This window comes from Coturnix japonica, chromosome 38, assembly GCF_054131305.1.
Source record: "Coturnix japonica strain WE chromosome 38, WE-NBRP24, whole genome shotgun sequence".
In the NCBI taxonomy this organism is placed as follows: Eukaryota; Metazoa; Chordata; class Aves; order Galliformes; family Phasianidae; genus Coturnix; species Coturnix japonica.
This window is the reverse complement of record NC_140700.1, coordinates 5,440,214-5,467,006: the sequence shown is the minus strand read 5'-3', so window position 1 is coordinate 5,467,006 and position 26,793 is coordinate 5,440,214. Positions and strand designations below refer to the sequence as shown.

At 50.1% G+C, this 26,793-nt stretch overlaps 1 protein-coding gene and 1 long non-coding RNA gene across 4 annotated transcripts; both read right to left on the bottom strand.

Annotated features, from left to right (window-relative positions):
• Positions 1–1,114: 1,114 nt before the first annotated feature.
• On the bottom strand, positions 1,115–4,134 carry LOC146754812 (uncharacterized). The gene is made up of 3 exons (XR_014938680.1): positions 4,043–4,134; positions 2,611–2,698; positions 1,115–1,237 (listed from the first exon to the last, which is right to left on the bottom strand). It is a non-coding gene; the product is annotated as an uncharacterized LOC146754812 (long non-coding RNA).
• A 2,271-nt stretch (positions 4,135–6,405) lies between these two features.
• LOC116654429 (uncharacterized) lies at positions 6,406–26,707 on the bottom strand. 3 transcript variants are annotated; one of them, XM_085526920.1, is made up of 5 exons: positions 26,484–26,707; positions 25,782–25,992; positions 23,010–23,126; positions 7,990–8,085; positions 6,406–6,752 (listed from the first exon to the last, which is right to left on the bottom strand). In XM_085526920.1, the coding sequence occupies exons 1-4, from the start codon at positions 26,699–26,701 to the stop codon at positions 8,050–8,052; spliced, it is 582 nt and encodes a 193-aa protein (XP_085383046.1). In that variant the 5' UTR covers positions 26,702–26,707; the 3' UTR covers positions 6,406–6,752; positions 7,990–8,049. The 3 variants fall into 3 exon arrangements, with proteins under 3 accessions (XP_085383046.1, XP_085383047.1, XP_085383045.1); XM_085526921.1 differs by lacking the exons at positions 25,782–25,992; positions 26,484–26,707 and adding an exon at positions 24,850–25,078; XM_085526919.1 differs by lacking the exons at positions 6,406–6,752; positions 7,990–8,085 and having other exon boundaries at positions 22,822–23,126.
• Between the last annotated feature and the right edge of the window lie 86 nt (positions 26,708–26,793).

Genomic DNA, 26,793 nt, shown 5'->3' with positions numbered 1-26,793 from the left:
CAGCCCAGCTTTGGGTCCATCCCGAATGCTCCGCAGGGAGCAGAGCAGCAGCACCATGAGGGCTGAGCAGGGCGGAAGGAAGAGAGAGCCAAGGCAGGAAAACTCCTTCCCCATCATATTTACTGAACTGCTCTGAGTTATGACTGGAGGCCAAGATCTGGCTTCAGGCGATTGCCTAAATCATTTAGGAGCTGACAAGGTAGGGAGGGGGGAAAATGTTCTTGTAATTCTTCAGTCTGAGGTACATTAAGGAGCCATAAGCCATGTCGAGAGCTTGAATTACATTAGAGAGATTATCCTGTTACAGTTCATAATCCTGGATAATATACCATCCCGCAGCACACCTGCCAATGATAAATCTCGCCCCGTAATGGGGCAGCCGTGACCCCAGCGGTCCCGGAGCCCTCCTGGCACAGAGCGGTAGCACCATGCAGACAGATGGAGTCAGGAGGGAGCACACAGCAATAACAGCCTGGCAGCAGCGTGGGGAAATTCATGACTGGGAGCTTTGCACGGTCCTCACTGCACCACGGCAGGGAAAGGACACCATGGGCACCCACAGGGGATGAGGACGTGCCCCAAACAAAGGCTGAAGAGACCCAGGGGTGTGTTGTGCTCCCTGCCCATACACCTGGGAACAACCCAGAGACCAAACCTTCCCTCCAACTCCTGCAAACTGCTCCCATCCACCACCAAGCGCAGAGGTGGCACTGATTGACACTGACTCTCCAATACAGGGGATGGGACCGTGCCCACCTGCTGCTGCATGTCCCATCTCCCAATCCCTCCTGCCCCCCTCCAGCACTGCTGCCCGCTCCCCGTGCCCTCGATCTGTTCTCTAACAGCTGCTCACAGTCTGATCCGTGCCCATGCAGCCCTTCCCCAGCACCCATCACCTGCCCAGCCCCAGCTCAGTGAAGAAAGAGCCCCTGTGTCCTGTGGGGATTTGCAATTTCCCCCTGTCCCCGGCGGATACTTGACAGAGCCTCTTCTCTCAGGCTTGTGTGTTTTGTTTAAGTGCTTTGAGATAAAGCCCTTTTATCACGTTAAGAGCCCGGTTGCCCTGGTTTCTTCCTCTGGCCTGAAGGCCATTCTTTTCCTCCCTCTTGTTTTTGACCTCAGGTTCAAGAGTGCCAGACCTCCCTGCGCTGGAGCAGACCTCAGGGTGGGCAGCAGCGGGGAGGGAAGAGCGTGTTGAGGGCTGCAGGCAGCCCACCTCACCCAGGGAGCATCCGATCTGTGCAGGAGCGGGGAGGAGAGAAATGGGAGAGGAGAGTGGGATTCGCATTGCTCCGTGTCTCCGCTCTTCTCCCTTCTACTTCTTCTCCCCACTGCTTCCCTTTATTTACCCCCACCCTTCCCCTCTCCTCCGTCCCCTCCGCTCCGTGCTCTGCCTTTACCTCTCCTCCTTTTCTCACCCATTTCACTTTCCTTCCCTCCTTCTTTCCCTCTCCCTTCCCCTGCGGCTTGCCAACTGCCAGCAGATGACATCTCCTTTCATGTTTGGGGCTGAGCGGAGGCTCTGAATGTTCGTTTGATTCCGTTAAGATAATAGCTGGTTCACTGTCAGACGCAGACTGATCAGTTAAAACCTTAATCACTGCCTGTCTACTCACATGGCACTTATTTTTTAAGAGATTAATCCCCTAAGCACTGCACCAGCATACATTCAGGCTCAAAGAAAAGGGTGGGTTTTTATTATTATTTGATGCGTTTACTGTTGGTTTTTGTTGGCTTTTTTTCTCTCCCTCCTTTTTTTTTTCCCCTTTCCAAACGCATCCTCCTCCCAAGTCTTTTTTTTATCTGATTCTCAGAAGACAAATGACCCCCAGCACCGTCCCCTTCTGCTGGGCACCAGGGAGATGAAGGCTGTGCTGCTCTGGGGGCTCACAGGACGTGGTGGGCTGCAGGTGCTTTAATCAATGGGGAGTGCAGCATCCCCCCTGCATTAAGACTGTTAGCTGCAAAGGAAGAAGTGGTTGCCATCCCAGTTTATCCTGGGGCAGCAGTAAAAACCTGCCTTTATGCAGCACTTTGCATTCACAGGGATCCAAGTGTTCTACAGAGGATGTTCTTCACCTCCATCTTGAAGAGGAAATGGGCACTGACCCAGTTTACCCCAATCTCAGCAGCTGTCACACGCTCTGCTCCTGCTTTCCCATGGAGCTGGGTGTGCTGGGGCTGACCCACAAGCAGGGCCCTCCTTCAGTGGCACCAGAGAGTGAGGCAATGCCTCTGAGGGCTAAGGGTTTATGTAAACCTTTCTTTACAATTGACTTGTGAGAAACAAAAGGGAAGAAAAGGAAGAACCGAAGCCCAAGGTTTCCTTTGGCAGTTTCAGGAAAAGTAAATCCTTTACTAAGTCTCAGGTGACATTTTTCAGCCTCCCATTCTCTGGGAGAAATGATGGATTTCTGCATCCATCCCCAATTCTAACCTCAACCCTAACCCTAAAGATAACCCTAACTCCAACCTCAACCCCAACCATAACATCCTAATCTCAACCCCTGCCCCAACCCCTATCCCAAACCCAACCCCAGCCCCAACCATAACCCTAATCCTAAACCCAAACCCAATCATAACGCCGTAACCCCAACCCCAGCCCCACACCTGCAGCTCCATCAATGTCACCAGCTCCTGGATGGAAGAGGTGGGTTTGCTGGCAGCAAACGACGGCTCAGAATTTGGCAAAATAAAGCTGCAATTATACGAGAAGTTTTTTTGTCAGCCGCCTTCGGCATTTCCTATGTCAAAAGAAAACAGTGAGAGAACAGCTCGGAGTGTACTTTGGCAATTTTCAGTGGAATAAAACAAAACTGTCAAAAGAATCAGTATTTATAGGTGGAGGGAGAATTCACCTGCAGCCCCGGCTCTGCTGACTCCCCAGGACATTCCTGAGGCTGAGGTGCAACGGGTTGGGAACAAAGAGTAAAGAAAGACTCAAATTGAAATAAACGATATCCAGAATCACAGGGATAAACTTTAAGAAAGCTTACAGAGCAAACGGATGAAGATTCCTTGCTGCAAAAGCATAAAGCAATCTCGAACTAATGGAGATTAGGAAGGAACTCTCCCAAAGGACGAGTTATCCCATAAATTAATAGAGTCAATAGTGTCACGGACCTGAGCTGCAGGGTCCCAACTCATTGCACTGAGTGCCACGGGGGCACCTCCCTCAGCAGCTGGGGCTGCCGGCCCCCCCAGCCATCCCGGCTTCCAGGGCGATGCCAAAAACAGGCCATAGTAGTAAATGAGTAACAGCACATGAATCTTTTCTGGAGGAAAGGGTGTGAGCTCTAACTGAAGGCTGACTTTGAATGAATAGGTTCGAGCTGGCAAGCCATTTCCTAGGTACACACAAGCCTCCAGCCAGGCGGGCAGCCAGGAAGAGCTCCTGCCAACACTATCTGCACAGATACGAGCTGTGCTCACAGCAAATGCTCCTCTCCCGCAGACTGAAGTTAACACACCTGCTTGCAAAGTGGCCTGATTACTTCTTGTGGCAATAAGCGGGTCCGGCCCTTCAGGTGGGTGTGAGACCCTCTGGATTCTCTCTGCCCTGCGGTATGTGGGTACACAGCTGCAGTGATCTCCTGACCCACAGCGCACAGTCACAGGGTTATTTCGAGCCCTCTGTCGCTTAATGACACTTTGGCACACAGTTTTGTTAATGAAATGCAGGCAGTTGTTTTATCACAACAGCTACACCTTTGCTCAGAGCTCCGCACTGTCAGACGCACGCTGTTGCATAGCTACAGTCTATGGGGGCTCTTAATCTACCCTGGGAAGCAGATTAAACATCTTCCTCTCTTATCAAACTGCACGGGGATCCATCCCTGCCTGACCCAGGTGCCAGGGCACCCTCCTGGTGCTCAGCACGATCCCTCTGCTAACACAGCGCCCACCTGGACCCTGCAGAAAGGCACAAAAGGAAAATCACACTCATTCAAATGAACTCGTTTTGAGCTGGCTGCCCATGCCTCCCTTACCCACCACCCCTGTGCACAACCAGCACAGCACGCTGCAGCCCCGACCTGCACACCTGGCTCAGCAGCAATCCCAGCCCTTCACCTGCAGCCCTCTGTGCTCTCAGTGATTTGCACAGCGTCCCCTCGGTGCAGGCGCTGTTTTCCCCTCCACGCTCTGGAATGTGAATGTTTAAAACAAGAAAATCTCGTTAAACTTTTAAGATATTGTGGAAATAACGACCCAATTAGTTTGTTGGCCGGTTACTGTTGTTGCTCGGGCTGCGCTTATGGCTTCACAGCTAGAGCTGAGCTTTGCACTTAAGGCTCGATATTAACAAATAACAGCCGTTAATTAACAAAATGCTTTTTGCCACCTTAATTACATACATGGGCTTTACGTGCCTCTGTGCTCACAGCACTGCAGGGCAGGTTGTTGTACATGGGCAGGCTGCTGGGAGGTGGCACTGAGCTGTGCTGGGCGCTCATCCCCTCGCTGTCACCCCTCTGCCCTGAGCCCAGCTCCATCCCTGCATTTCCCACCTCCCCATTGCTGGGATGTACAATGAAAGCAATAAATACCCCAGCAGAAAATATACAGCGCCTCATCTCCCACTTGTGCTGCCGTGAAGAGCCGGGGATGAATTTCCAACAGGCCTTTTCCCTCTGAGGGGATAAATCCTTCAGGAGGGACGCCCTGCTGGGAGGCAGAGAGCAGCCCAACGCCCCGTGACCCTGCGGGATCGGGAGCCAACAAGTGGTGGGGTTGGGGTCAGGGGCCAGCCAAGGGATGCTCCGTGCAGGGCCCATCTGCCGGCAAACAGACAGCAATCACCCCAAAGGTGCAGCACGGATCAAGCTCCGGGACTCAAATGTTTCTTCCCCCAGACAGTAGCAATTATCATAATCAAGCAGTTGACTCCAATTACGCCTTCCTCTCATTACAGTCGAGGGGATGGACGCAGCCACAGCAGCAAAGGGAAAGTTCGCAGCCGTGTCGCCTTTGCATATCTTAATCTAAAATGACAGGGTGTGACACGGGGGGCCGGTGACCCTGCCAGCCTTCAGCTGTTCGTGTGGCAACAATTTCCAGCACCAAATTACTCCCAGGCAGGGCTTGATTGGAGGTTCAAGGCAGCAGGAGAGAGAAGCCATTTAGGGGACTGAAACATTCTTCACAGCCCTATTTAAATACAATTTACATTCCGGGCTCTGCTGTTTGTGCATTGTTAATTGCATCTTGTACCTTAGTTTATTTTATAGTTGAAGGGTTTTTCTCTTTGCTGTTGTTTTTCAAAGGCCTGCTTTCTTGCCTTATTTTTTTCCTTCTTCCTAAGGGGCTGTTGTTCTCAGAATGTAGTTATATTTCCTGGAAGGGAAAATAGATTAGTAGATTTAAAGGCCAGGAGGGACAAACAGATCATCTAGATGACCTCCTGCAGAAGACAGGCCGGGACATTTTACTCAGTAATTCCACTGTCTCCATTTGTCCAGACTTCACCCGATGCCCCACATTGGGTAAATACCCATTGCAGACAGCCCTGATCTCAAACCTGCAGTCCCTGCAGGGGCACTGCGGTCCCTCACACCCGCTGATGCTCCTTCCCCACCTGTAGGACATCCCTCACTGTCCTCCATCCTGCTCTCAGTGCAGGGCAGGATGAGCTGCACTGATTTGGCACCCAGATAATGCAGGGATCACTTTCAGCATCCTTCCTCTCCACTGACCGCACTGTTGGTAGGAGGTGGAGCTACAAGGGAGCACAGGCTCAGTTGGACTTAAGGAAAAATACATACAGAAGGCAGAGAGGCTCTGCTTCCAGCGGCCTTTTCCATTCACTTGAAATAAGGCACATAAACTGAAACAAAAGCATCCATCCAGCTCTTTGCATGGCTGAAATACAGCACGGAGATCAGACTTTCCCCATCGCCCTCAAGCCTGCAGATGCTGGCAATGAACTCTTCCTTCGTGCTGAAGCCAACCAGCCGGCCAAGCCCCACCAACACAGCTGGCTTTCCTGAAGTCCCATATTCTCGCACTAATTTTGCATTACCACATGTGACCACACATCGTGGAGGATAAGAGAAGCCCTTCTGGCACGACTCAAACACGGACCGCATCGGATGTCTTACACGAGGGTAATTCAGATAGAAGCTCTGCACAGCTGGATTATGGGGCACCTCGGACCAACTGTGAGCTGCCCAAAGGCTGAATTCTGTCCTGCTGCAAACCTGAAGGCAAAAGGTTTTGCAAGTCCCTTCTCCTCTGCTTTGCAGAACGAGCGGTTGCAGAAGTGGAAAATGGGGTTTGAATTTCCAAGTTCGAGTGGAATTTCAAATCTTAGGTCTGGCCATAAAACCCGGCCAAAGAAAACACCTGTGGGGAGAGCACAGGGTTAAAACCAAGCCAAATTTCTCCCTCTTTTTTCCATCTTTTTCTGCTCTTGGGTTTGAAAAGCCCGTGCCCTTAGTGAGGGTACTGCGCTACTTGTGGCTGTGGCCTTCCACCAGCTTGAAGGCCAACTCTGGCTGCCCTGCAGTGGAGCCAGGGCCCATCATTGCACAGCTTCAGTCGGGCTGTAGATGCCTGGAAACCAAGAAGTGTCACAGCCAGGACAAAGGCAGAATGCAGGGAGATGTCCTGCCCATGGGAAGGTGTGATGTGCCCGGAGTGGCACCCAGCAGCACCGTCAGTTTGCTGCCTTTTTGGCATTCCTTTCTTTGAGCCCCATCTGCTGGAGTCCCGCGATTCCATGACACGTGTTATCATTCATTCATTTGTTCCCACTGTAAAAAAAAAGAACTTTTTTAGGCTTTGCAGCCAAGGACAGAAGCCATAAGACCAAATAAAACCCAAAAGACAACAAGCAAACAAACAGAAGGATTAAATCTGCATGATTTCAGGGCAGCCCCATGGTCTGAATCTCATAGGACAGCGGGTGCTGCCCTGGTCAAACAGCCCCCAGGGGCTGGTTCTCATTTCCACGAAGGTCCCTTCGCTCTGGTCTGGCAGCGCTGGGAGCTGGTGTGATGTATAAAGAGGTGTTGGTGTAAATGACAACTAAGCCCACTTGACCCTGCTGAGCCCACTCCTAATTCACTCCAGCTCTGGGGAAGCCTGAAGCAGACGTGGGCTCGGTACAACTTGACGGAGAGACAGACAAATGTACAGCCCAACCTGCTGCTGCTCCAGAGGCCTCGGAGCCAATTACTTTGGTGATCTCAATCCTCCCTTCCTTCTTCTCTCTCTCCCCCCTTCCCCATCACGTGCTCCCTTCAGTCCTGCAACACAAAGCAGCGCCGCAGAGGAATGTGGAGGGTTTGGAAGCCCCCCGAGAGCAGGTAGATCCATCTGAGCCAGCGCTGCCTCCTCCGAGCCAGGAGGGGAAGGCGGGAGGGGATCGGTTTACATAAGTACTTTGCCATATGAAGAAATAATTTAGTGGTATTAATAGAGGTTAAAGTTTCCCAGGAATCCCAAACAGGCCCCGCAGACACAGGTGGGTTCTTTCACTCGCAGGGATGGGGAGAGTAACCTGACTCCCTCTGGCCAAAGGGATGGAGGCTGATGGGGCAGAGGCTGTGCCGTGGGGGTCCGCTGTGGGGCAGGGCTGTGGGGCAGGGCTGTGTGTGGCAGGGCTGTGGGGCTCTGCTGGGGGATGCAATGAGGCACAAGCTGCCTCCTGGATGGAGCATGCAGCAGGCGTGCTCTGCAATGTGTGCACAACACCAACCTGGCATCCAATCCTGCTTCTGCAGGATGTGCTGGTCAATGCACAGCAATGAAACACCACTGATGTCTCCTGAGATGCAGGACCTGACTGCAGCTCATGGGATGAAATGGCACGGAGCACAGCGGGGGCTGGAAGCGGGAGACTAGCGAGCCTAAATCCCCCTTTGTTTGGGTTGGGATCTGAGATAATGTCGCTGATTCTCAACCATGGAGCTTTTTACAGCCCAGGGAGTTTGAGGCCACCCCAAAAATAATAATCCCTCAAATCTCAAGTGATTGCAGAACACTCACCCTGCGAGGCGCTGCCTGGCACCACTTTGGAGATGGCCCGTGGCCTCCTGATCCCAGAGCTCAGAGCACGTGGCTGCTGTTCTGCCCCGGAAGGGACTAACAAAGAAACAAGAATATTTGTTAATGTATTTTTTTTTCCACAGCAAAGCAGTTAAACCTCCTAAGACACTTTTTCCAGACATCTAAATCCTTTAAAAATATTCTCTAGACTCCATAAAACTTACATTTTCCCTGGGTTCTCCCACGAGTTATTAAAAAACTGAAGTCTCTACCTTAAGAGCTTAGAGTCTGGTCATGATCAGAAAACCAACTATGTGCAATGGCACCTTGTTGTGCATTCAGAGACACGTCTACAGCCTGAGCGGGGATATCAGAGAGAACTGCAGACCAGGAACAGCCAAAGGAGACACTAAAACGGTGTGACCTGTGATTTCTGGGAGCCTGGGCTCTGCTCATCATATGGATGATGGCAATACAAAACCAGTGTCCTTTCATGGTTCCACCTGATTGGCACCAGGGTATTCACAGCCATTGGGAAACAGCGTTATGTTATGGAATCATAGGGTTGGAAAGGACCACCAAGATCATGGATTCCAGCCATCAGCCCCTCTCAGTATTCCCACTGCTCACTCCTTCCTCAACCAAAGCCTGACAAGTTCAGCATTTTAATGGCAGCATCTTTGGTTTCTTCCAAAGAGGCCCTTAAAAATGGAGACGTTCTCAAGGAGCAATTGAAGAAGGAAACTTCTGTATCCAGGCAGCACCTGGGCACAGCCCCACATCCCACAGGGCTGTGATGGGTGCATGGTTTCCCCTGTACTTTGGCTCTACCAACAGTCCCAGAGGGGCTCTGCAGGGTCAGGAGAGCACCGTCTTTTTTCCACAGCTGCTTTCCTAGAGCATCACTGGAACCAGAGGGATGGTATTGCCCCCCTGCTCCGCTTAACCCCCCGTCAGTCTGGGCTGTGAACTCTGCCAGCAGCAGCTCCTTCCTTCCCTCCTCTCCCTTCATGCAGTGTTTTCTCCTTGCCCCGCTCCCTGTTCTGCCTCCCCGCAGCCTCCCAGAAGCGCCGGCGTGTTTTTAACCCAGGCATGAAACAATCCCACAGCCACAGATTGTGATGTTTCAGATAACATACGGAGAATGTAAATCCTGTCAGCAAGTGCAACAGCCATAAAAGGCTAAAATGGATTCCTGCGGATTAGGAATAAAACACAGAAAGGGCCCTGTTCTCTCACTTCCCTCATCTCCCCACCTCCCTCAGCCCTCCCTCCCTTCTCCCCTTTAAAAATCGCCTGGAAATGCAAAGGTTTGGGGTTTTTTTTTCCTTTTTCACTAACTTAAAAAGAAAAATAAAACACATTCCAGGAAAAGGGCTGCTGCTAAGAAAACTAAAACCAGAAAATGCTTAAAGATGTTTTAATGACTTAAACACAGGGCCGGGATTGTGCCTAAAAGTTTCCACATTAATAAGAATGAAAAGAAAAAAAAAACAAAAAAAACCCCAAGCCAATCCAATATTAAATGTCCCCCCTCCTCAGAGCCGCGTTTCTCCCCCCAGCCCTGATTTAAGCTGTGTGTTATTAGCACGGCCAGCGCCGACAGACACCGCGCTGCAGCCAGGCGCAGTTTACGCTTCTGTTCCAAACTAAAAAGGCACAACTGAAAAACGCTCCTAAAAATAATGAAGGCCACGTGAGCGCCGGTCCGAGAGGCTGTTAACAAGCAGCTGACAAGTTTCTGCTCGAGGAATTAGACCCTCATTTAGAGGGAGATTAGCGGAAATCTTCCTTCTAATTGCAGAACCAGCCCGGCGATCGCTGCGCTCGGGATGTGCTGGATGGGGGCGGTGGGCACGGAGCCCCCCGGCCCGGGGTGCGGCTCAGGTCTGATGGGAGCGGGGTCAGCTCTCAGCCCCCCCCTCACCCTGAAGCCAGCCCATGTAATTTGTCACGACCAGTAGCTTGTGTTGTGTGGGGGCCTGGCTGCTGATCGGGCATGAAGGGCTGAATCAAATCCTTTCACCGAGCAGACAGCGCGGTCCTGCAGGTCACGGCAGAGGTTAGGGCAGGGCAGGGCGCTCCAGCTGCCTGCAGAGCGTTTGGACTTCGGAGGGGTTCAAAGAGGGGAAAGCCCGGCTCTAAAATGCTGCCCTGAGAGCAGGGGATAAACCTGGTACGAGCGGCAGCCAAGGAGCTGACACTGAGCTGAATGCAGCGGGAGCCCTTCATTTCAGTGAGCTGAATGTCAGAGTTATGGGCTGAGCATCGAAACCCAAAAGTTTTGTTGCTGCTGTGGGGCAACATCAATGTAAGTGAATAGAGAGAGAGCGGACAGGCTGAGCATCACCTACAGAATGGGATCCATCCCATACACAGACAGGGAGCACACGGACACAAGATGCACCCATAGATACAGCTGTGCACAGAACAGCCCAGTTCTGGCCAACACGGATCTCAGTGCTGCAGACAAGCACCAACACTCTGCATCCCCTCTGCTCCCTTCCCTCCTTCACTCTGCACTGGAGCAGAACTGCTTGAGCCCAAAGAGCAGCCACTCCTCCGCCTCCCTCCCAAAGCTCATTTCTCTTCCCAGTTCAGCCCTGGGAGGGGCTGCTCTCCTGCTTTATTTGTGTTGTTTTATCGAGAACGTGCGAGCGTGTTCGAAACCCAGATTTCCATCCAAAAGAGTAGGAGACCGAAGTCAGACTTCCCAGACCACAAAGACTCACAGCCCGACCCCATTCCAGCCAGTTTCCATTGTGCTCTTCCCAGATGGACTTTAAACGTATCTGTGTGTGAATAGGTGTGAGCGTGAGCGGCTGTTTCTCTTCTTTTAAAATAGAATAGGAAAAAAAAAGGCGAGTGAGTGAGCGAGGCTTTTAGGAGGTTAATAAACCAACCTGCTGCCAAGCTGGATATGAGCACGGAAGGGGGGAGTCGAGGGTTTTAATCCCAGCTTTTGATAAATAGAAGACATTCTAGTCATAATAAAACGTGTTTTACACTTTGGGGGGGGGGGATAAGGGAGAGAAAAAAGGAAAGTTTTGGCCAGGCACTGCAAGCTCCTGAGCCCAAACAATGAGGTTAAGAAACATAACTGTAACGCATTAGTAAATTGACAATGAAATTGCAGTTACTTCACTGGCTCTTTATTAAATAAACACAGCCTGAAATGGACCTGTCTGCCCCGGAGGTATTTGTATAGGGTTCATATTACTAACTCAACACTGCTGCTAACGCACTCTCAGGCACTGCACACCCTGGAGTGCAAACACATTCCAGAGCAGACCCTGCAAGGTGGGGCCGACCTTGCTTTTCCCCTTGTCACTTTTTCCCTTTCGTTCAGACCCCGGGTTTTACAGCCACTGGCTGCTGCTCTGACATTTTATCCCCACTCGCAGCTCCCTTCAGGACCAACTGTGAGATCAGTGTGTGTGAATACACGTGCTCGCAGCACGCTGACGGACCAGCACCCTCATACGCGCCCATCTAACCCTACCTGCAGCCCCCCCCCTGCAGTGACAGGGTGCAGCTGGAGCCCACACGGAGCCACTGCACTTGGAGATGCAGCAGAAAACCATCTCACAAACCCTTTGCCATCCATAGACACGAGCACAAGCAAATCCCAATCCCACTGAGCAGGCAGATGGGGTAATCCCTGCACACACACATGTTGGAGACAAAGGGAACTTGAGCATGTTCAGCACCTTGCAAGGCCTTGAACAGCTGCCAATGTCCTCTGGAGATGCGCCAAACCAGTTCATAAGATGTGAATGATAGAGATTCTCAGCAGCCCATGGGGTCTGCAGCAGGCTGTGCTACTGTTGGCTTGCATGGCCACGACACGCTTTTCCCCTTGTTCTGAGACAAGCCTCCTGCAGAGCCAGGTTTTCTCAGTGAGGATTTCTATTCCTGCCTGGAGCTGGAGTGAAAGTGCTCCGCTCTTCTTTCATATTTGACCAAAAGAAAAGAAGAAAAGGAGATCTGGGTCAAGTGTTTTCATGCTCACGCCGCCATCAAAGGCTTTTAGGGACAATATCAGACTCCCATAGAGGTAAAATAGAGACAGAACCTAATACAGCACACAGACTTCCCTTGTCACCGATCCCACCCAACCCATCTCACCTACACCTGCATTTTCCCAATGCACTCAAAGCTGCTGTTTGCAAACCTTGCAGAAGTGGAGAAAGTGCACCAAAAATGCAGCTTTTCTGGAGCAGTTTCTCCAACATCTTCTCAACAGATTGAAAGAAAAAGAGCAAAATGCTGGGCAGCCTTCACACGTGCTCCAGCAGAGATGCAGCTGCTGATGGGAAGTCATATGGAAGAAGAGATGGGCATTTTGGGAGCATGGCTTACTGCATGGAAGATGAAACAGCACAGTATAGCGACTGGAGACATGGCTTTAGTAAATCTAAATGTGAACTAAAGACGAGGGTAGGGAAGCTTTGCAGTGCACTTACAGATGGGTACGGGGACCATCGGATAGTGCTGGTTTAGGCTCCTCCTTTTCTTCCCTTCTCCTCAGGTGCCAAATAGCATTAAAAGCCATCAGGGCTCAGCTCACACTGCTTTCTTAGTCATCCAGCTTTTCCATATGAGCAAATGGAGTTGGCACATCCAGCCCTTGGAAGAGCTACCCGAGGTGGGGAGAGGCAGCAAATTCCCACTTGTTGGGATCCTTAAGGCCAGACCGGATGGCTCTCAGTCAGAGGTGACGTCCCAACTGCACCAGGGACAGCCTGGAGCTGCAGCTGGAGCAGAGGGTGGGAATCCCTGACCGGCCGCAGGCAGGAGGTCAGCCCAGCGCCGAGGGATTCCGCCTGGCCTTGAAGCTGGATGTGAAATCACTGAGACGTCTCCTATTTGCCAAAAGCAGTTTTAATTTTGCAAGGGAGTGTAAGGGAGAGCTTTCCACTCGGTTCTTTCATTCATATAGGCTGGTGGATTTCTACTTCTGGTTTTTCTTTGTGTTTTTTTTTTTTTTTTCCAACCTGTTGAAGTCTCCAAGTTTCCCTCTGGAAATCCCATCCCGAGATGGTTTTCTCTCTGTCTTTTGCCTCCAGGGGCCAGGATTGAAAAGCTCTGCCAATTTGGTGGCTGCAAATAGGAAGCTGCCTTGCTGATGCATTTGGACTGTGTTTGACAGGATTCTCCTGGACCTGAATCAAGGTGGGCTGTGGATGGGAGGAGAGATGGCTCTGCCCTGTGGTGTGATTTGTTCACAGAGATACTGCTGAAATAAAAGCTAAGAGTAAAGCAGTACTGCGGGTATCCAAACCCATAAATATTGCCCAAGGGTCCTGAAAGCCTCTCCCTCCCTCTCCTATTAACACAGGAACTGACAGAGTCAGTCGGGGCTCTAAACTCTTCCCAAGTGGGGTAAGTGCAGAGCTCAGCTGTAAGGAACTCGTACCCTTTGTGGACATAACCCAAAGTATAAGTCCAGATTGAGAGCAATACCAGTCAGTGCTTGGACCCTCCCTCTTTCCACATCCATCCAGGTGTTTTTACACATCCTCAGTGTTTTCTCCCTGCTTTCACAAAGCCCCCACCTTCCCCTTGCCCATTTTCTAGCCATTCACTTGACATCTGGTATAGAGGGATATAAGCCGCTCTGCAATGAAATCTTACCCTGCCTCTTTTTCCAGCCTGCCTGACAGAGAACAAGTCAGCTGTGGGCCTCACCAACAGTTTTAAACAAAAACCCACAATCCAGCAGGTCAGGCCATTTTAGCATATGTACCTTTTATTTGTAGCAGACTGTTAATAATTAAGTGATGCCTTTCATACAGACATTTACAATAATTTAACCTTGCCCTTGCTGTGTAATTTATTCTTTGCAGAAGCCAATAAAAATAAAGGCCCCATATTTCGTCTCTCTCTCTCTCTCTTTCTCCATACATATATATAAATATATATATATACACATATATCCAGAATAGTGTAATAGGTTTCACATATTGTTCCATAGGTATCATTAGAGTAACAGAGCCAAGAGTCTCAGTTCATATGACTCTCTTTATAGGTGCCTTATAATCCACATAAAATTGAGTTTATGTTTCCTTTCCATCCGCTGATTCTAAAACAAGATGAGGAAGGTTTCTCTCTCTCTTTCTAGTTTTTCCTTCATGGTTCCAATCCTTGTAGCACCAAATTCAAGATTAGCCATTGGCAGCAAAGCTTTGTCTCTATGGAACCCAACCGGACCAGGCAGAACCGATGACCCATTTGCTGCAGTGTCTTACCTGCGGCCATGGCAAGCATCAAAGCCTGCAGGAAAAGGCTCTGAGTAATGCACACAGTAGACAAGCAACAAATGTCCTGCCTGGAGAGGAAAATCCCTCCTAAGTTGGTGAGTGAGTCATTACTGCTGTTTCCAAAGCCACAGAAGAGAAAACCCAGCAGGTAAGTGGAATAGGAGCAAGGGAAGGGACTAAAAACAGAGATTTATTTCCTCTCCAAAAAAAAGAGAGAAAAAAAAGCAGAGGACAGGCAAGAAAAGGAGCCAAAGCCAGCGGTGTTGGCTTCACTTATCCCAAAAGTCCTAAAGAGGTTACGCAGAGAAACAAAAGGAAAATATTTTCCCCTAAAGAAACATTAGCAAAAACACATTTATGAAAGCACAAAAAAATTCCATAACACTTAAGAGAGCCGCTGCTCTGGAAAGCTCGGGGCTGACCGCTGCGTGTGAGCCAGCAAAGCTGAGGGGCCACGGCCGCGTGCCCAGCACTGCTCAGCTCAGCAGGGAGAGCTGCCAGCACTGCCTGGATGCCTCAGGTGCTGTGGAAAGGGGCCCGGAGCTCAGCTGGACTGCACTCATTGTGCCATGCTTAACTGACACACTCAAGCTATACAGGAGTATAGCACTGGCACTACGGATCTCCTATAACACGTGTTACAACCTATAGGTCCTATTGGAGACACGTTTCCCCTGTGCTCTACAGCCAGGGCAGTGCTGCAAGAATGCTCAATTCACAGCTTTTGTTCCAGCATCCTTCAGAGCAGCAGCTGCTCTGGGACACAAAAGCACGTTCCTATTGTTATCATCTTATTGTTCACCATTGTGGCTGGGGGACAATGCAGCTACTGGTCCCCTGTGCGTGTTCTGCTCCGCCTGGTCCATATGAGGTGATGGAAAACTTTCCTAGCATCAGGTGTTGCTGCTGAGTGTGAGCTGCTCCAGTTACACTCTCGGCAAGTGTTATAAACACACAGGCACAATCTAAATATTTATGGCACATGAAATCTCCCGTCTGCTGTTCTTCAGCAGAAAGAGAAGAGAGGAGGGAGGGAGGGAGGGTGAATTAAGAGGTGATTATTGTGCGGGGCCTGTAAAATCAAAATATGAAATCAAGATGTAGAACGGTCACCACAGAGAGGAGCCAGGTGTCAGTTCATTGACGCTGATGTAAGAGCTCTGCCCCAGGCTGGGGCAGCCAGCACACCCATAGGGCAGCACTCAGCCGTCCCCAGCTGTGCCACTGTTGGCTTAACCCCAATGGAAACGTGGCCATGGTGTTGTGGGCTCCCTTTTCCTCTCAAGCACCTCCTGAGAAACTCTTTCAGCCCATAAAACCTTCCTGGGTCTAGTGGAGAAAGCTGGGAAATCATTTCTCTGCCCTTTAACTGAAAGTATGATAGAACTTTTGTTTTCTTATTCTATTTTTCGCTCCATCTCCAGGGGTTTGGTTAAATGCTTAAAAAGAATAATAATAATAATAAACCAGACTACAGAAGTTCAGTGTGTTTCTGGAAAAATGGCCATGTATCCAACCTGAAAAGTGCAGAGAATATGAGGATGACAGGAGCATCCCAGCAGAAAGGGGAGGTGGAGCTGTGCCCGGTGCCACTTGCAGGTTCCCAGCAGACTCCCACTGCGCCCTACACAGAAGGGGACACCACAAAGGCTGATGGTTCCTCTGGTTCTGACGGCTCCTGCTTCTGACTGCCAGAAATCCATAAAGAAGGAGCACACGGGACTCGGTGCCTGCTGTTTTCAAGGAGTGCATTCACTGAAGGTGGGGCCCCCGGCGTTATTTTTAGCCCGGCACAAATAACGGAGCAAAAGCTTTGACGTTTTTCCTGAACAAATCCCAGGACCCAGTTAAAAAATCACAGCATTTCCAGCTCCCAACAGGAATTGATGCAGCCTTTTGGTCAGTGCTGGTGATGCTGAGTTTGGGCACAGGATGGTGACACCTATGGGAAGATGTGCAGGAAGAAGTGCATGGACCACGGCTGAATTACACCAATGGAGATCTGGTTTTTCTGCCCCAAATACAGGCTCTGCAAAGTTGCTGAGCTGCAACTCTTGATTTGAAGGAAGTGCTGCGGTGCCTCGCGGGGCTGACAGCTGCTGTTGCCAAATCTGTGTAAACAAACCCATTTCCATGTCCCCCGGAACTGCGAGCACGTCAATAATCACTCAGGAGAAAGCTGGAGTGGAGCTGGGCGCGAGGAATAACAAAGCCAGGGCACGTTCGAGTTGGCACACCCAGCTGGATGTTTACACTCACACCCACAGAGGCGCCAACCCCAATCTCCTTCCATTGCAGTGACAGGTCTGACTTTGCAGGCCTTCCAAAGGCAGAACACCTCCTGCCCTAAGGAGGAATTTCACTCCCAGGAGGCTGAGAACGTTTTCCATCGGAACCTGCCATTGAGAACGGCACTGTTTTCCATGTTACAACACACACAGTGAGACGTCGCCTTCTGGTCGTGGTCCACGGGCCACACACCTCTGTCAAATGCTGGAGCCAAAGTACGTGACTTCAGAAAGCTGCTCCTGGCCTCACCAGGTTGTTTGTCAGTGAGATAGTGGGCAGCTTCTGAACAGAACTGCTCTTATTATGTGTTTCCAGGTTGTCTCCTATGAGCCTCCCCCCTGGCTCTCTGCAGTCAACCAAGGGAAACAAAGGCAAAGCTACTGTGGACAGTAAAGAAGCCTCCACGCTACCCAGTGACTGAGCTCGGATCTCAGAAAAGCCAAAAAGTCTCGAGCTCAAACTAATAGACACATCTGCCAACAACTTCTTCTAATTTTTCTGGAACTGCTCTATAGATTATTTCGCTGCCAAGAAAAAGAAGAGATATTTATGAAATTCCAAGTCAGATCCTCGGTGGTGTAAACTGGAGCTGGTCCAGTGGGTCTGGGGGACACTGCCAATTCATACAGGTTGAACTGGCTCTAGGGATACCTGCCTGGCTCCCCAGCTCCCGTGGGCAATTAAAGGTAGATTACAGGGGAGCTCTATGAAAACCTGCCACTCTTGACTCACAGACTCACAGGGCATGGAAGGGACCTCAAGAGATCACCAAATCCACCCCCCTGCTAAAGCAGGTTCCCTACAGCAGGGGTGTTTCAGTACCAAATCAACAAGAGAATGGCGGAGTTCTAGAGATACAGAAAACATGTGCTTAACATTCAGCAGGTGCTGAGGTTTATATAAAGAGCAGCTCAATGAATTTCCTTATTTTCCTGTCCTGGGGTTCTTCACGAAGAAAGTTTCCCCAGATGGGTCTTACTCCGAGTCGGGGCCTTATTTAACATCAGGGAGGTTCTTTTGATCTGTCAGTCTTCTGGTTTTCATTATGGCCGAGACATCTTTTCTGGAAGGTTGAGGAAATGTGTATTAAATAATGGCCTGGCCTTTCTTCTGAGTTTCTGGAATAAGAAACCGAGGCGTACAGTCAACAGCGAATGCACATGCATCCTGACAGCACACAGCTGAGGATGCTCCTGAAGGTCTGCACTGAACCAATAACAGACCGTGGTGCTGGCAAACACAACCACCTATGAATAACTCTATGTGTGGCAACAGTCCCCACTGCCTTCAATGAGCCACACAGTGAAGTGAGTGTGACATGGGTGAGAGCGCTGCAGGACTGGTCCTGTGCACCCCACAGGGCACTGTCATAAATTCCAATGCATCGAAACCCTTAATAATGTAAACCAGTTGCGACCTCTTGGCATCCCGAGCTTAATGGGGAGTCCTGCCCGTGCACACAGCAATCCCTTTGTTAGATCCCAACACGCTGAATTCAATCTCAGAATGAACTGTTGTGGCCAAGAGGTAACCCATGATAATGGAAAGGCTGACGGGATCTCATCACCCTGCCCACAATGGCTGAGCCCAACAAAGGCTGCACCATCCGAAGGTGCTGCAGCAGCTGGAAGGATCCTCCCCTGACTTCAGAGCTCTGCGGATCAGGCTCATGTAGCTCCTTTATATTCATTTGGACTCTTGCTCAGCCAGATACCCAAACATGTGCTGTTTATGGCTTATGCAACCTGGGGCCAACCCCCCTTTCAAACTGGGGTGTAAGGAATCATGGTGCCAATTTCTTCTCAAATAAGGGAGCTCTTTCATGGTACCACATTACTGACCATCCTGCTGCTACCCATTACGTTGGTGAAGCACACACGGACAAAGCAGCGCTGTGATTTTAATGGATTATTCTGTTAACCTCTCCAGATTTAGGATCTCTTTTTCTTTTCCCCATTCTGAGGAACAGGAGACACCCAGGAAAAAAAAATAAAAGAGGAGAGAAAATGGAAGGTTGACAATTATCAGCAGGGTTTTGGAGCAGCTCAGCTCACCAACAGCCAGGGGATGAAACTGCACCGAGCTCCCAAACTTTCCCCTCCTTTAATTACCCAGGTGACATTTCAGACACCGAGTCGGAGGTTTTTCTCTTGCATCTGCATATTGAAAACACCCTTTAAATAATACTTTAAAAAAAAAGCTGCTACAGAACATTGATTTGGTGAAAAGTAAATCTTATAAAAATTCAATTGCAAAGTCGTTAAGGTATTTGAATTTTATTTTTTTTTTTTTTAAGGAAGAAGAATCCCAAGAAAGAAAGTATTTGATGGCTAATAATCTCATTTCAATATAATAGGACCTTTCTTTTGCAAAGAGCAAGACAGGTTAAAAGATATAATTATGACTTTGCAAACTCTCCCAAGTGCTACGAGATCATCTGACAGTTCTGATCCCGGGCTCAGCTCTCAAAGGGGAAAAGTCTTTGTCTAGTTAGAGAGTTAAAGAGACAGGATCCCTATTCCACCCTCTGCCTACATTGCAATTTAACTGTCAAAAAAATCCAAGCCGCAGAATTGTCTTCTTCCAACACAGAGCAACGAAAGAGAGAGAGAGGTTTGAAACTGACCTGTCAAAGGCTCCCTGTTTAAAAATGTATCAGATATTTTAAAGGAGGTTTTCTTTTCTTTTTCTGGAGGAACTCAAAGGTTAAAGATGTGCCAAAGATGTAGGATGGGTTTTTTTTGTGTGTGTGTTTTTAATTGCCCTTCACTGCAGCTTTTTAAAACAATTAACATAATAAAAAATATATATAAAATTAGGGATCATCAGTATAAAAAAAATCCCCTGAAGATCAAAAGGAACACATTAGAATCACATTAATTCTGATTACAAAGAACAAGAGAGAGAATAAATCCCCTTTTTTTCAATGGAGAGAGAAACTTTGAGGACGTCGAGATGTGTTTTCATTGTCAGAATGCACACGAAGGTGGAGCAGTGCCTGAGAGAGCAGGGCCAAGGCGAGCTGTGAGCCAGCTGACAGCCTGCCCTGCTACGGGGCTCTTTAAAGCTTTGCTTTTTCAGTGTATCAAAATAGTGAAAGGAGGAGGGGAAAATATTTTTTTCCCAAGTAACCAAACAAAAGGAGCCATTTCTTAAGGGGGGTTTCCAAGGAGCCACAAACAAACAACTCGCAAGCATTTTTTTACCAAATATAGATGGCAAACAGACAGATGGATGGGACCAAAGGCTTCTGCACGGTGCCACCGCCTGGCATGAGCACGATGTGTCACCCCGAACCGCAGCCCAACGTTGTGATACAGCAGCTCCTGCTCAGGAGCACCTGCACAGGGCGAGAGATGGCACAGTGGGATCTGCAGCCATACGAGCTGCTTCCTGAGCAGGCGAAGACTTATGTATCACCTGATGGAGCAGATTGCATTAGGAAATGTGTCAATACAGGCCTGTGTTTCCATAGGACCTGCAGGGTGACCAGGCTTTAAGCATTACTCACTGAAAATTAAGCCAAACTGGACTCCTGCCCAAGGAAACTCGCCAAATTTCGGCTCTTAAAGGAATGATAAGGCTTTGTGATGCTGCTCTTCTGACTGTGCAAAATCGAGTCTGGGATAAGAGTGCCTCAATAAATAGCTCCAGTCCTACCTCCCTTAAACCTGGAGGGAGGCCTTCCTCCAAGAGCAGGACCAGGAGCCACCAGAAGGATGGAGATGCCTCCTGACAGCTCAGATGGACTAACTGAAAACAATGGGCTTTTTCACAGGGTGTTCCTTTCATGCCCACAGGAAAATAAAGCCTTCCCAGTTCTTTCCACCAAGCTCTGGTCCCAAATTCTCTGACAATTTGCCTCAGCTGATAAAGGGTGAGATGGTGATGGAGTGTCCCTGGTGCACCCATGAGCAGGATCTCCTTCTAAGTACCATATGCTAAAGCTGGTTTCCTCATGCCACTGGAAAGCTGCCACGATTCTGTCCACATATGAACCCAAACTCATCATCTGCTTTGCACATTTTCCCCTTGACTCAACCTGTTCTCCAATTCATCTTTCCTTGTTTGTGCTCGTTGTGGAAGGATCTGTGACTTGCGTTACATGCATAGCAGGAGCAGCAACATAGGCACAAAAGAAGACAGGAAGCCACCAGGTCTAACCTGGTGAAATGACAGAGGACCCGTGTTTGGGTTTGCTGCAGAAGCCATTCCCATCTGAGCAGCCCTAAATCCCACTCCCAGCTGGCACATCCCTTACTGGCCAATAGAAACCAAAGGCCATGATGAGCAGCAAGGATTTTTCCTAACATAGGAAACTTTGCAGGTGGTGTAAAGCTGGTGGTGCTTCCCACAGCAGAGCACAGCTCCACACATGTCCTCAGAGCAACGTCTCACCATCAAACAAGACAATTGGAGCTGAGCTGTGAGCTGAGCTGCCTTCAGGCTGGGATGGGCTCAGGCGACGTCCCCACTCTGCAGTGGGTCCCCTCAGCGCACAGCGCACGTTTTGGTTTGATTGATTTTGTAATTGCTCGTTTAATTGAACAGTTACAGCAACACTATCAGGGAAAGGTTTCAGGGCTGGGAAGGGGGGTGGAAAGGGAATTGGAGCTGGGGAAAGAGCAAAATAGGTTTTTCCCTTTCTCCCAAGATGAAAACAACAAGAAGAGGCGAGGAGTGGAGGTTCCTTTAGCAGACATTGAGGAGGAGGAGAGACGGAGACAATAAATTCTGGGAAGAGAAGGAGAAAAATTAGAAGTGGATTGAAAAGTGTGGCAGGGCCAGAGGGTCCCAGGGACTGCTCAGCCTCTAAGTGACAGCCTCTTCCTGCAGGCTGTGAATGCTGGCACGAGGAAAATGGGCCACAGTGAAGGAAAGCTGGAAAGCTGTGTGGGCTGCAAGGGGGGGAGCAAGCAGCAGGAGATGCTGTCTGCCTAAACAAGGCACATGAGCAACGTGAGATGGGGAAAGACACACCTGTGTTGGAGAAGGGAGGGTATCAAAGCGAAACAGATGTGTACATGAAGGTTTGCACTTCAAAGGTGTGCATTGACAGGTGTATAAACCCACTGGACAGGGCATATAGAAAGGTATATGGGAAGGGTGTGGTAGTGGTGCCATGTCCTTGTAAGAGCAAAACATCCAGGGAATGGGAGAATGCAGCCTATAGGAAAGCTGGGATGCATCAGAGTGAAGGCAGAGTGCACATGTAGGAAAGATAAGCAGGAAAAATAGGGAAATAGACACCTCCACAAAGGAAAGTGAGTGTGAAGAGATGAGGGCATATGCTGGCCAGTGTTATCAGCGTGCTGCTGTAGGATACACTTTGCTGTGTTTCTGGTTGTGATTTGAGGCTGCCATGTCATTGCACATCTGGTGTCACGTTGCTTTTCACATGTGGAGATGTGGGGGCACTGCTTGCACGTGTCTGTGCACTTCCCAGAGTCCTCCTAACCCTAACCCTAACCCTAACCCTAACCCTAACCCTAACCCTAACCCTAACCCTAACCCTAACCCTAACCCTAACCCTAACCCTAACCCTAACCCTCCGATCTGTGTACAATGCCTAGGTGGGTTTCAATGAACAGCCTCTAGTTTAGGCACAGCAAGTGTCTGCATCACTTTTAATAGTGTTTTTGCAAACCTAATTGAATGGATGTGCGGACTAGTGTGTAAATCAGCCCCATGCCCATCTGTGCTGTGGGCACGGTGCACCTTTGCTATGGCGTCACTGCGTGCCCTTCAGTTGTGTGTGTGTCTGAGCAAGGAGCGTGTGCTTGTGGGGTGTGTGTCAGGAAAAGGACAGGAGAATCCAGACAGGGTCAGGGGGGAAGGTGCACACAGAGGCCATGGTGCAGCTCCAAAGCAAAGGAGATCAGGTTTCAGGAGAGCCTGGAGCTGGGGCTGGAGGGGGACAGGAGGTGGGCTCTGCTGCTGCATTCCCTGGCAGGCAGCACAAGGCAGGTTTAAAGAATATCCTTCCATTTAGGAGTTTGTTTATTATTCTTAACTAAGCAGCTCAGACAGGCAAGCCAGCAGCACCATATCCACGCTGACTTCCCAGGAAGGCAGGGAAGGGAGGGACAGGAAAGCAGATTTCCAGGCTAAGGGACAAAGGGATTTATGTACCGCTGGGCCAGGGAAGGGGGTAAGGCCGATTTGCCAACTATTTAGAAAGAGGGTGGGAGGCAGTCAGCTTTGGGATGCCGGAGGGGAAGCTGGGTGGTGTACAGCTCGGGTACGGCAAACTGGCTTGAAGCTGAAGGGCTGTTCCAAAAGCCAGCAGCACTTCTCAGCCGGCTGCTCTTTGTACCTGCAGGAACTTTAGGCAAACTTCCTGAGGACCAGGAGCAGAGACTCAGGTCTGTCTCCTAAGGAGAAGTGATCTCCCTCCAGTTAAAATCCACTTCTTCAAGCAAAAGTCACAAGGCACCACAATATTGGTACTAATAGAAATTCCCTCACCTTGCGAGCTTGTCCAGAACAGGCTGTTAACACACATCTCCCAGCTCTGTGTCTTGGGTAGTCTGGCCCATCTAGCAATTTTTCAGCTACTGCAGCGATGACCAAGAACGCAGCAACCTAGATAGAAAGGAGAGCCACGATTGGTGTGCACGTCTCACAGGGAGATGCCATATATATCTGAGGGCTCCCTTGACATGTAGAAAATGGAAGGGGGGAAACTTCTGCTTGTCTGTACAGAGAGTGAAAATACACAGGTGTAATTTTCTGCACGCTGCTTTTGCACACACACAGTTCAGCTAAACATTGTGTGAGCAAAGATACACAGAGCAGTGTTTTGCAGATTGCACCTTCTGTGTTTCTGGGTTTTAGCATGAAACACAGCTAAAGCACACAGCAAACCTACCCCATGTGCGACATGGAGCACCAGTGTCCTTGCAGCTCAGAGGGCAGGACTATAAGGGAGGGAGCATTGCTGCCATTCGCGGGCGCTGATGTGTGCGCTCACACTGTCATGAAAATGAGGTCAGCGAAGGTCATTGGGTTCAACAGTATAAATCAAGGAGGAAAGTGGAGTGGAAGCCTGTGAATTCTTGGGAGATCACAGCGGTGGGGGGCGGCCAGTGGGAGTCGAGGAGCAGCTAATGAGGCCGCAAATGCCACACGGGGACGAAGCAGAAAATAAGGGAGGATGAAAGCGGCCAAATGGCAGCAGCCAAAACAGGAGGCAGGAAAGCCCAACCTCAGGTCCTTTATCCTGCACGGTAACCAAGTGCTTCGTGTTAACTTGCAGGATTACTCTGCCAGAGAGGCAGAAAGGCTCCACACCCTCCACTCCCAACCCGCTGACAGGAAACCTTGCACTGGAAACTCGCTTGTGTTTGGTGCAAAATGTCTCACTTCTGTTAGCAATTTGTTCCCCATCACAGACATTCCTGGGAGAAGTTTGGAGGGGGAAGGAAAAGGACCAGGAGTGCGGGGGCTTCCACCTGGCGACCTGGTTAACAACACAGTGGAGCAGACAGCCGGCCTTTCACCACCTCCATTCTCCATGTCCCTCATCCCACTTTTCACCACCTCCCCCCCATATCTCTCCTTTCTCCTCCCTTTTGCCAACCTTCTCTTTCCTCCTCAATTTCTATCTGTTCTTCCCCTCTTCTTTCATCCTTTTTCTCTCTTCCTGCACATTTGGACTTCACTCCTAAGCCCACCACCATTCCCTGCTGCACTCTGAGCTCACAGCAGAGCTTTGCTTTCTCCTTAGGCCGGGTCAGAGGCTCCAAAGAGTTTTTGTGATCTGTTCCCCCCCAGAGCTCTGGACAGAACTCTCTCCCTCTTCCCTTCCCCCTCGCTTTCTCTCCCTCACATAATATTTTCCATATGAAGAAGCCTTCCTGAAGCCGCACACTGCCCTCTCAGTGAGTCTTAGGCGGGTTAGAGGAGACCCTGGGAGCCTTTAATCCTCTCTCTCTCGTTTGCTTTCATCCTCAGCCACAGCTGGACGCCCCATTGATGTGGAACAGACCAAACACCAGGCCTCTCGCTAAGCTGCTGCTGTGGGGCCTCTTCTCCTTCAGAGCAGCAACGTCCTGCACCCTGCAGCCCTGCACACACAGTTATCCCAGCTCTGGTTATCACTGCAGCCTCTGTTTCCCTGTGTCACCCCCTTGCAGCCTCTCTTCTCCCTTAACCCAGCAGCTCCTATTCCCAGAGTCATTCAGCATCAATCCCTGCTGCCTGGCATCCCTGCAGAGCATCAGGCTCGGATGAGGATCAAGGATGCGTCCCCTGAAAAAGCCTGGCAGGTCTCATAGAAACAGCCCTGGGACGGCAGCCTGCTTACAGTGGTAGGAAGAGGAGACTCCTTGGCTGTCTTCTTCTGATCCCTTTGATCCCTGCGAGCCTCTTCCAGCTGTGACTCCATCATTCGGTGACTCCCCAGACTCTCTCTGTGCACCTGCCCAGCGCTGTACCAGCCCGGCACGGATCCCTCGTTGAACGGAGCGGTTCATTTCCATTCCGCTACCGGGATGGACGGGGTTCGGGCCGGCAGCTCGGCTCGGGGCAGTGCCCGGAGCCCCGTGCCCCATTCCTGATCGCCCTCTGCCCTCTAGCGGCCCCACCGGCACCGCTGCATCTTCGGGGCCGCCGTGGGTCTCACCGCAACGGGAGCGAGCAGGAAGGCAACAAGTACAACAAGGCTGAGTCCTTGATTGGATGCAAAAGCTCTGGAGGAACTTCAGGGGGCACCAGGGATGCCAGAAGAGGCGGATTGATGGGAGAGAACAGAGAACAGAAATGATCCAACCTGTTGGGAACGCAGCTCAGCAGTGCAAATTAAAGGGAATGGGGATGGTTAGTGCTGAGTGATAGAGGGAGGGAGGCAAGGCAGGAGTCCTTGCACACAGAGCAAGAGAAAGGGATTCATCTGCTCTCTGTGTTCTCGGCAGATACAAAAGGCAGAGAAGCATTCAGATAGCAGCGAGCTTTAGGGAAAGCTTTCAAATCAGGACAGTGCAGCACAGCAATAAGTCACCAGCAGAATGCTGCAACCTCGAGTAGTTACACTGATCTCCAGAAATGACACAGGAGGAGCTGATCCTACTGCGTGTGTCACTGGGGTGGGCTAAGTGATCTCCAGAGATCGCATTCATCTCATTTACTGCAATGCTATAATTAAAATCCACATTGATCCTCTGACAGAGATGCAGCAACGGGACCAACTTCATTACATCCCAGCTGCTCCAACCCACTGAGCCTCACACAGACACTGACCTGTCCTGCTCCACAGAGCTCCTGGGCTGCAGGACTCAGCCTCCAGCAGGCGCAGCAAACACAGATGTGATGCCTCCTCCCTTCCCGCAGCACAGTTCTCCACTCAGTTTGTTGGCAACCGGTTGCAGAAACTGAACTAATTGCAGACTCATGGGATTTGTTCATAAGAGAACCGCTGCGTTCCCCCTCCTTGTTATTCAGCATCAAGTGCCTGATGAGAGAGGGATTTGGGGAAAAGACAACGTGAAGATATCTTAGCGCAAAATGATTAGCTGGAATGTATTGTTAATAAGCTGCTTATTCATATAATTGGAAATTATTTGCAGCCAGGGTGTCAGAACAGACTTTCTCACTGCTCTGATGGAGCAAAGCAGGTAGGCACCGGCCCAGGGGACACCGCTGTGAGTACATCTGCTGGCAGCAGGAAGGCAGAGGAATTTACTGCTTCTTTATTGTCACTGTCTGAAGGGCAGAGAAAGGCACAGCAATTTCAAGGGGAGGCCCCTGGATTCTGTCTGATGCCTCCACGTCTTCTGAACCGGCCAAATTCTGTTGACATGGACAATTTAATCACTCATGTGTGAATTCTGTTGTTAAACTGTAGAGAAGGATTTCGATGCTAAGCCAAGTTGGTAGGCACAAAGCTCAGCTACTTTGTGCAGCAGTGCCAGTGTGGGACAGAAAGGTGCAGAGAGAAGATACCTGCTGTTCATCTGATCTTCCTTCAGCACTGCTTTTCCTCTCGGCTCCAGAACAGGCACAATCATGATTCCTCCTGCTTCTGCTCTTCTGTTTTTCAGGTAAGGAGTGCAGCAGTGCAAGAGGTGAGGGGGGTCTTGGGCACAGCGTGAGAGTACTGGGGTATTCATCTTCAATTCCATTCTGGCCAGGGCTGGGCCAAGGCCAAGGACGTGATCCATCTCCTACTCAGAACACTGCTCCATTGCCACCAGTGTGAGAGCAGAGGGGGGACAACAGCTGAGCGAGCGCAGCAAAGAGCCTCTCCTTTCAG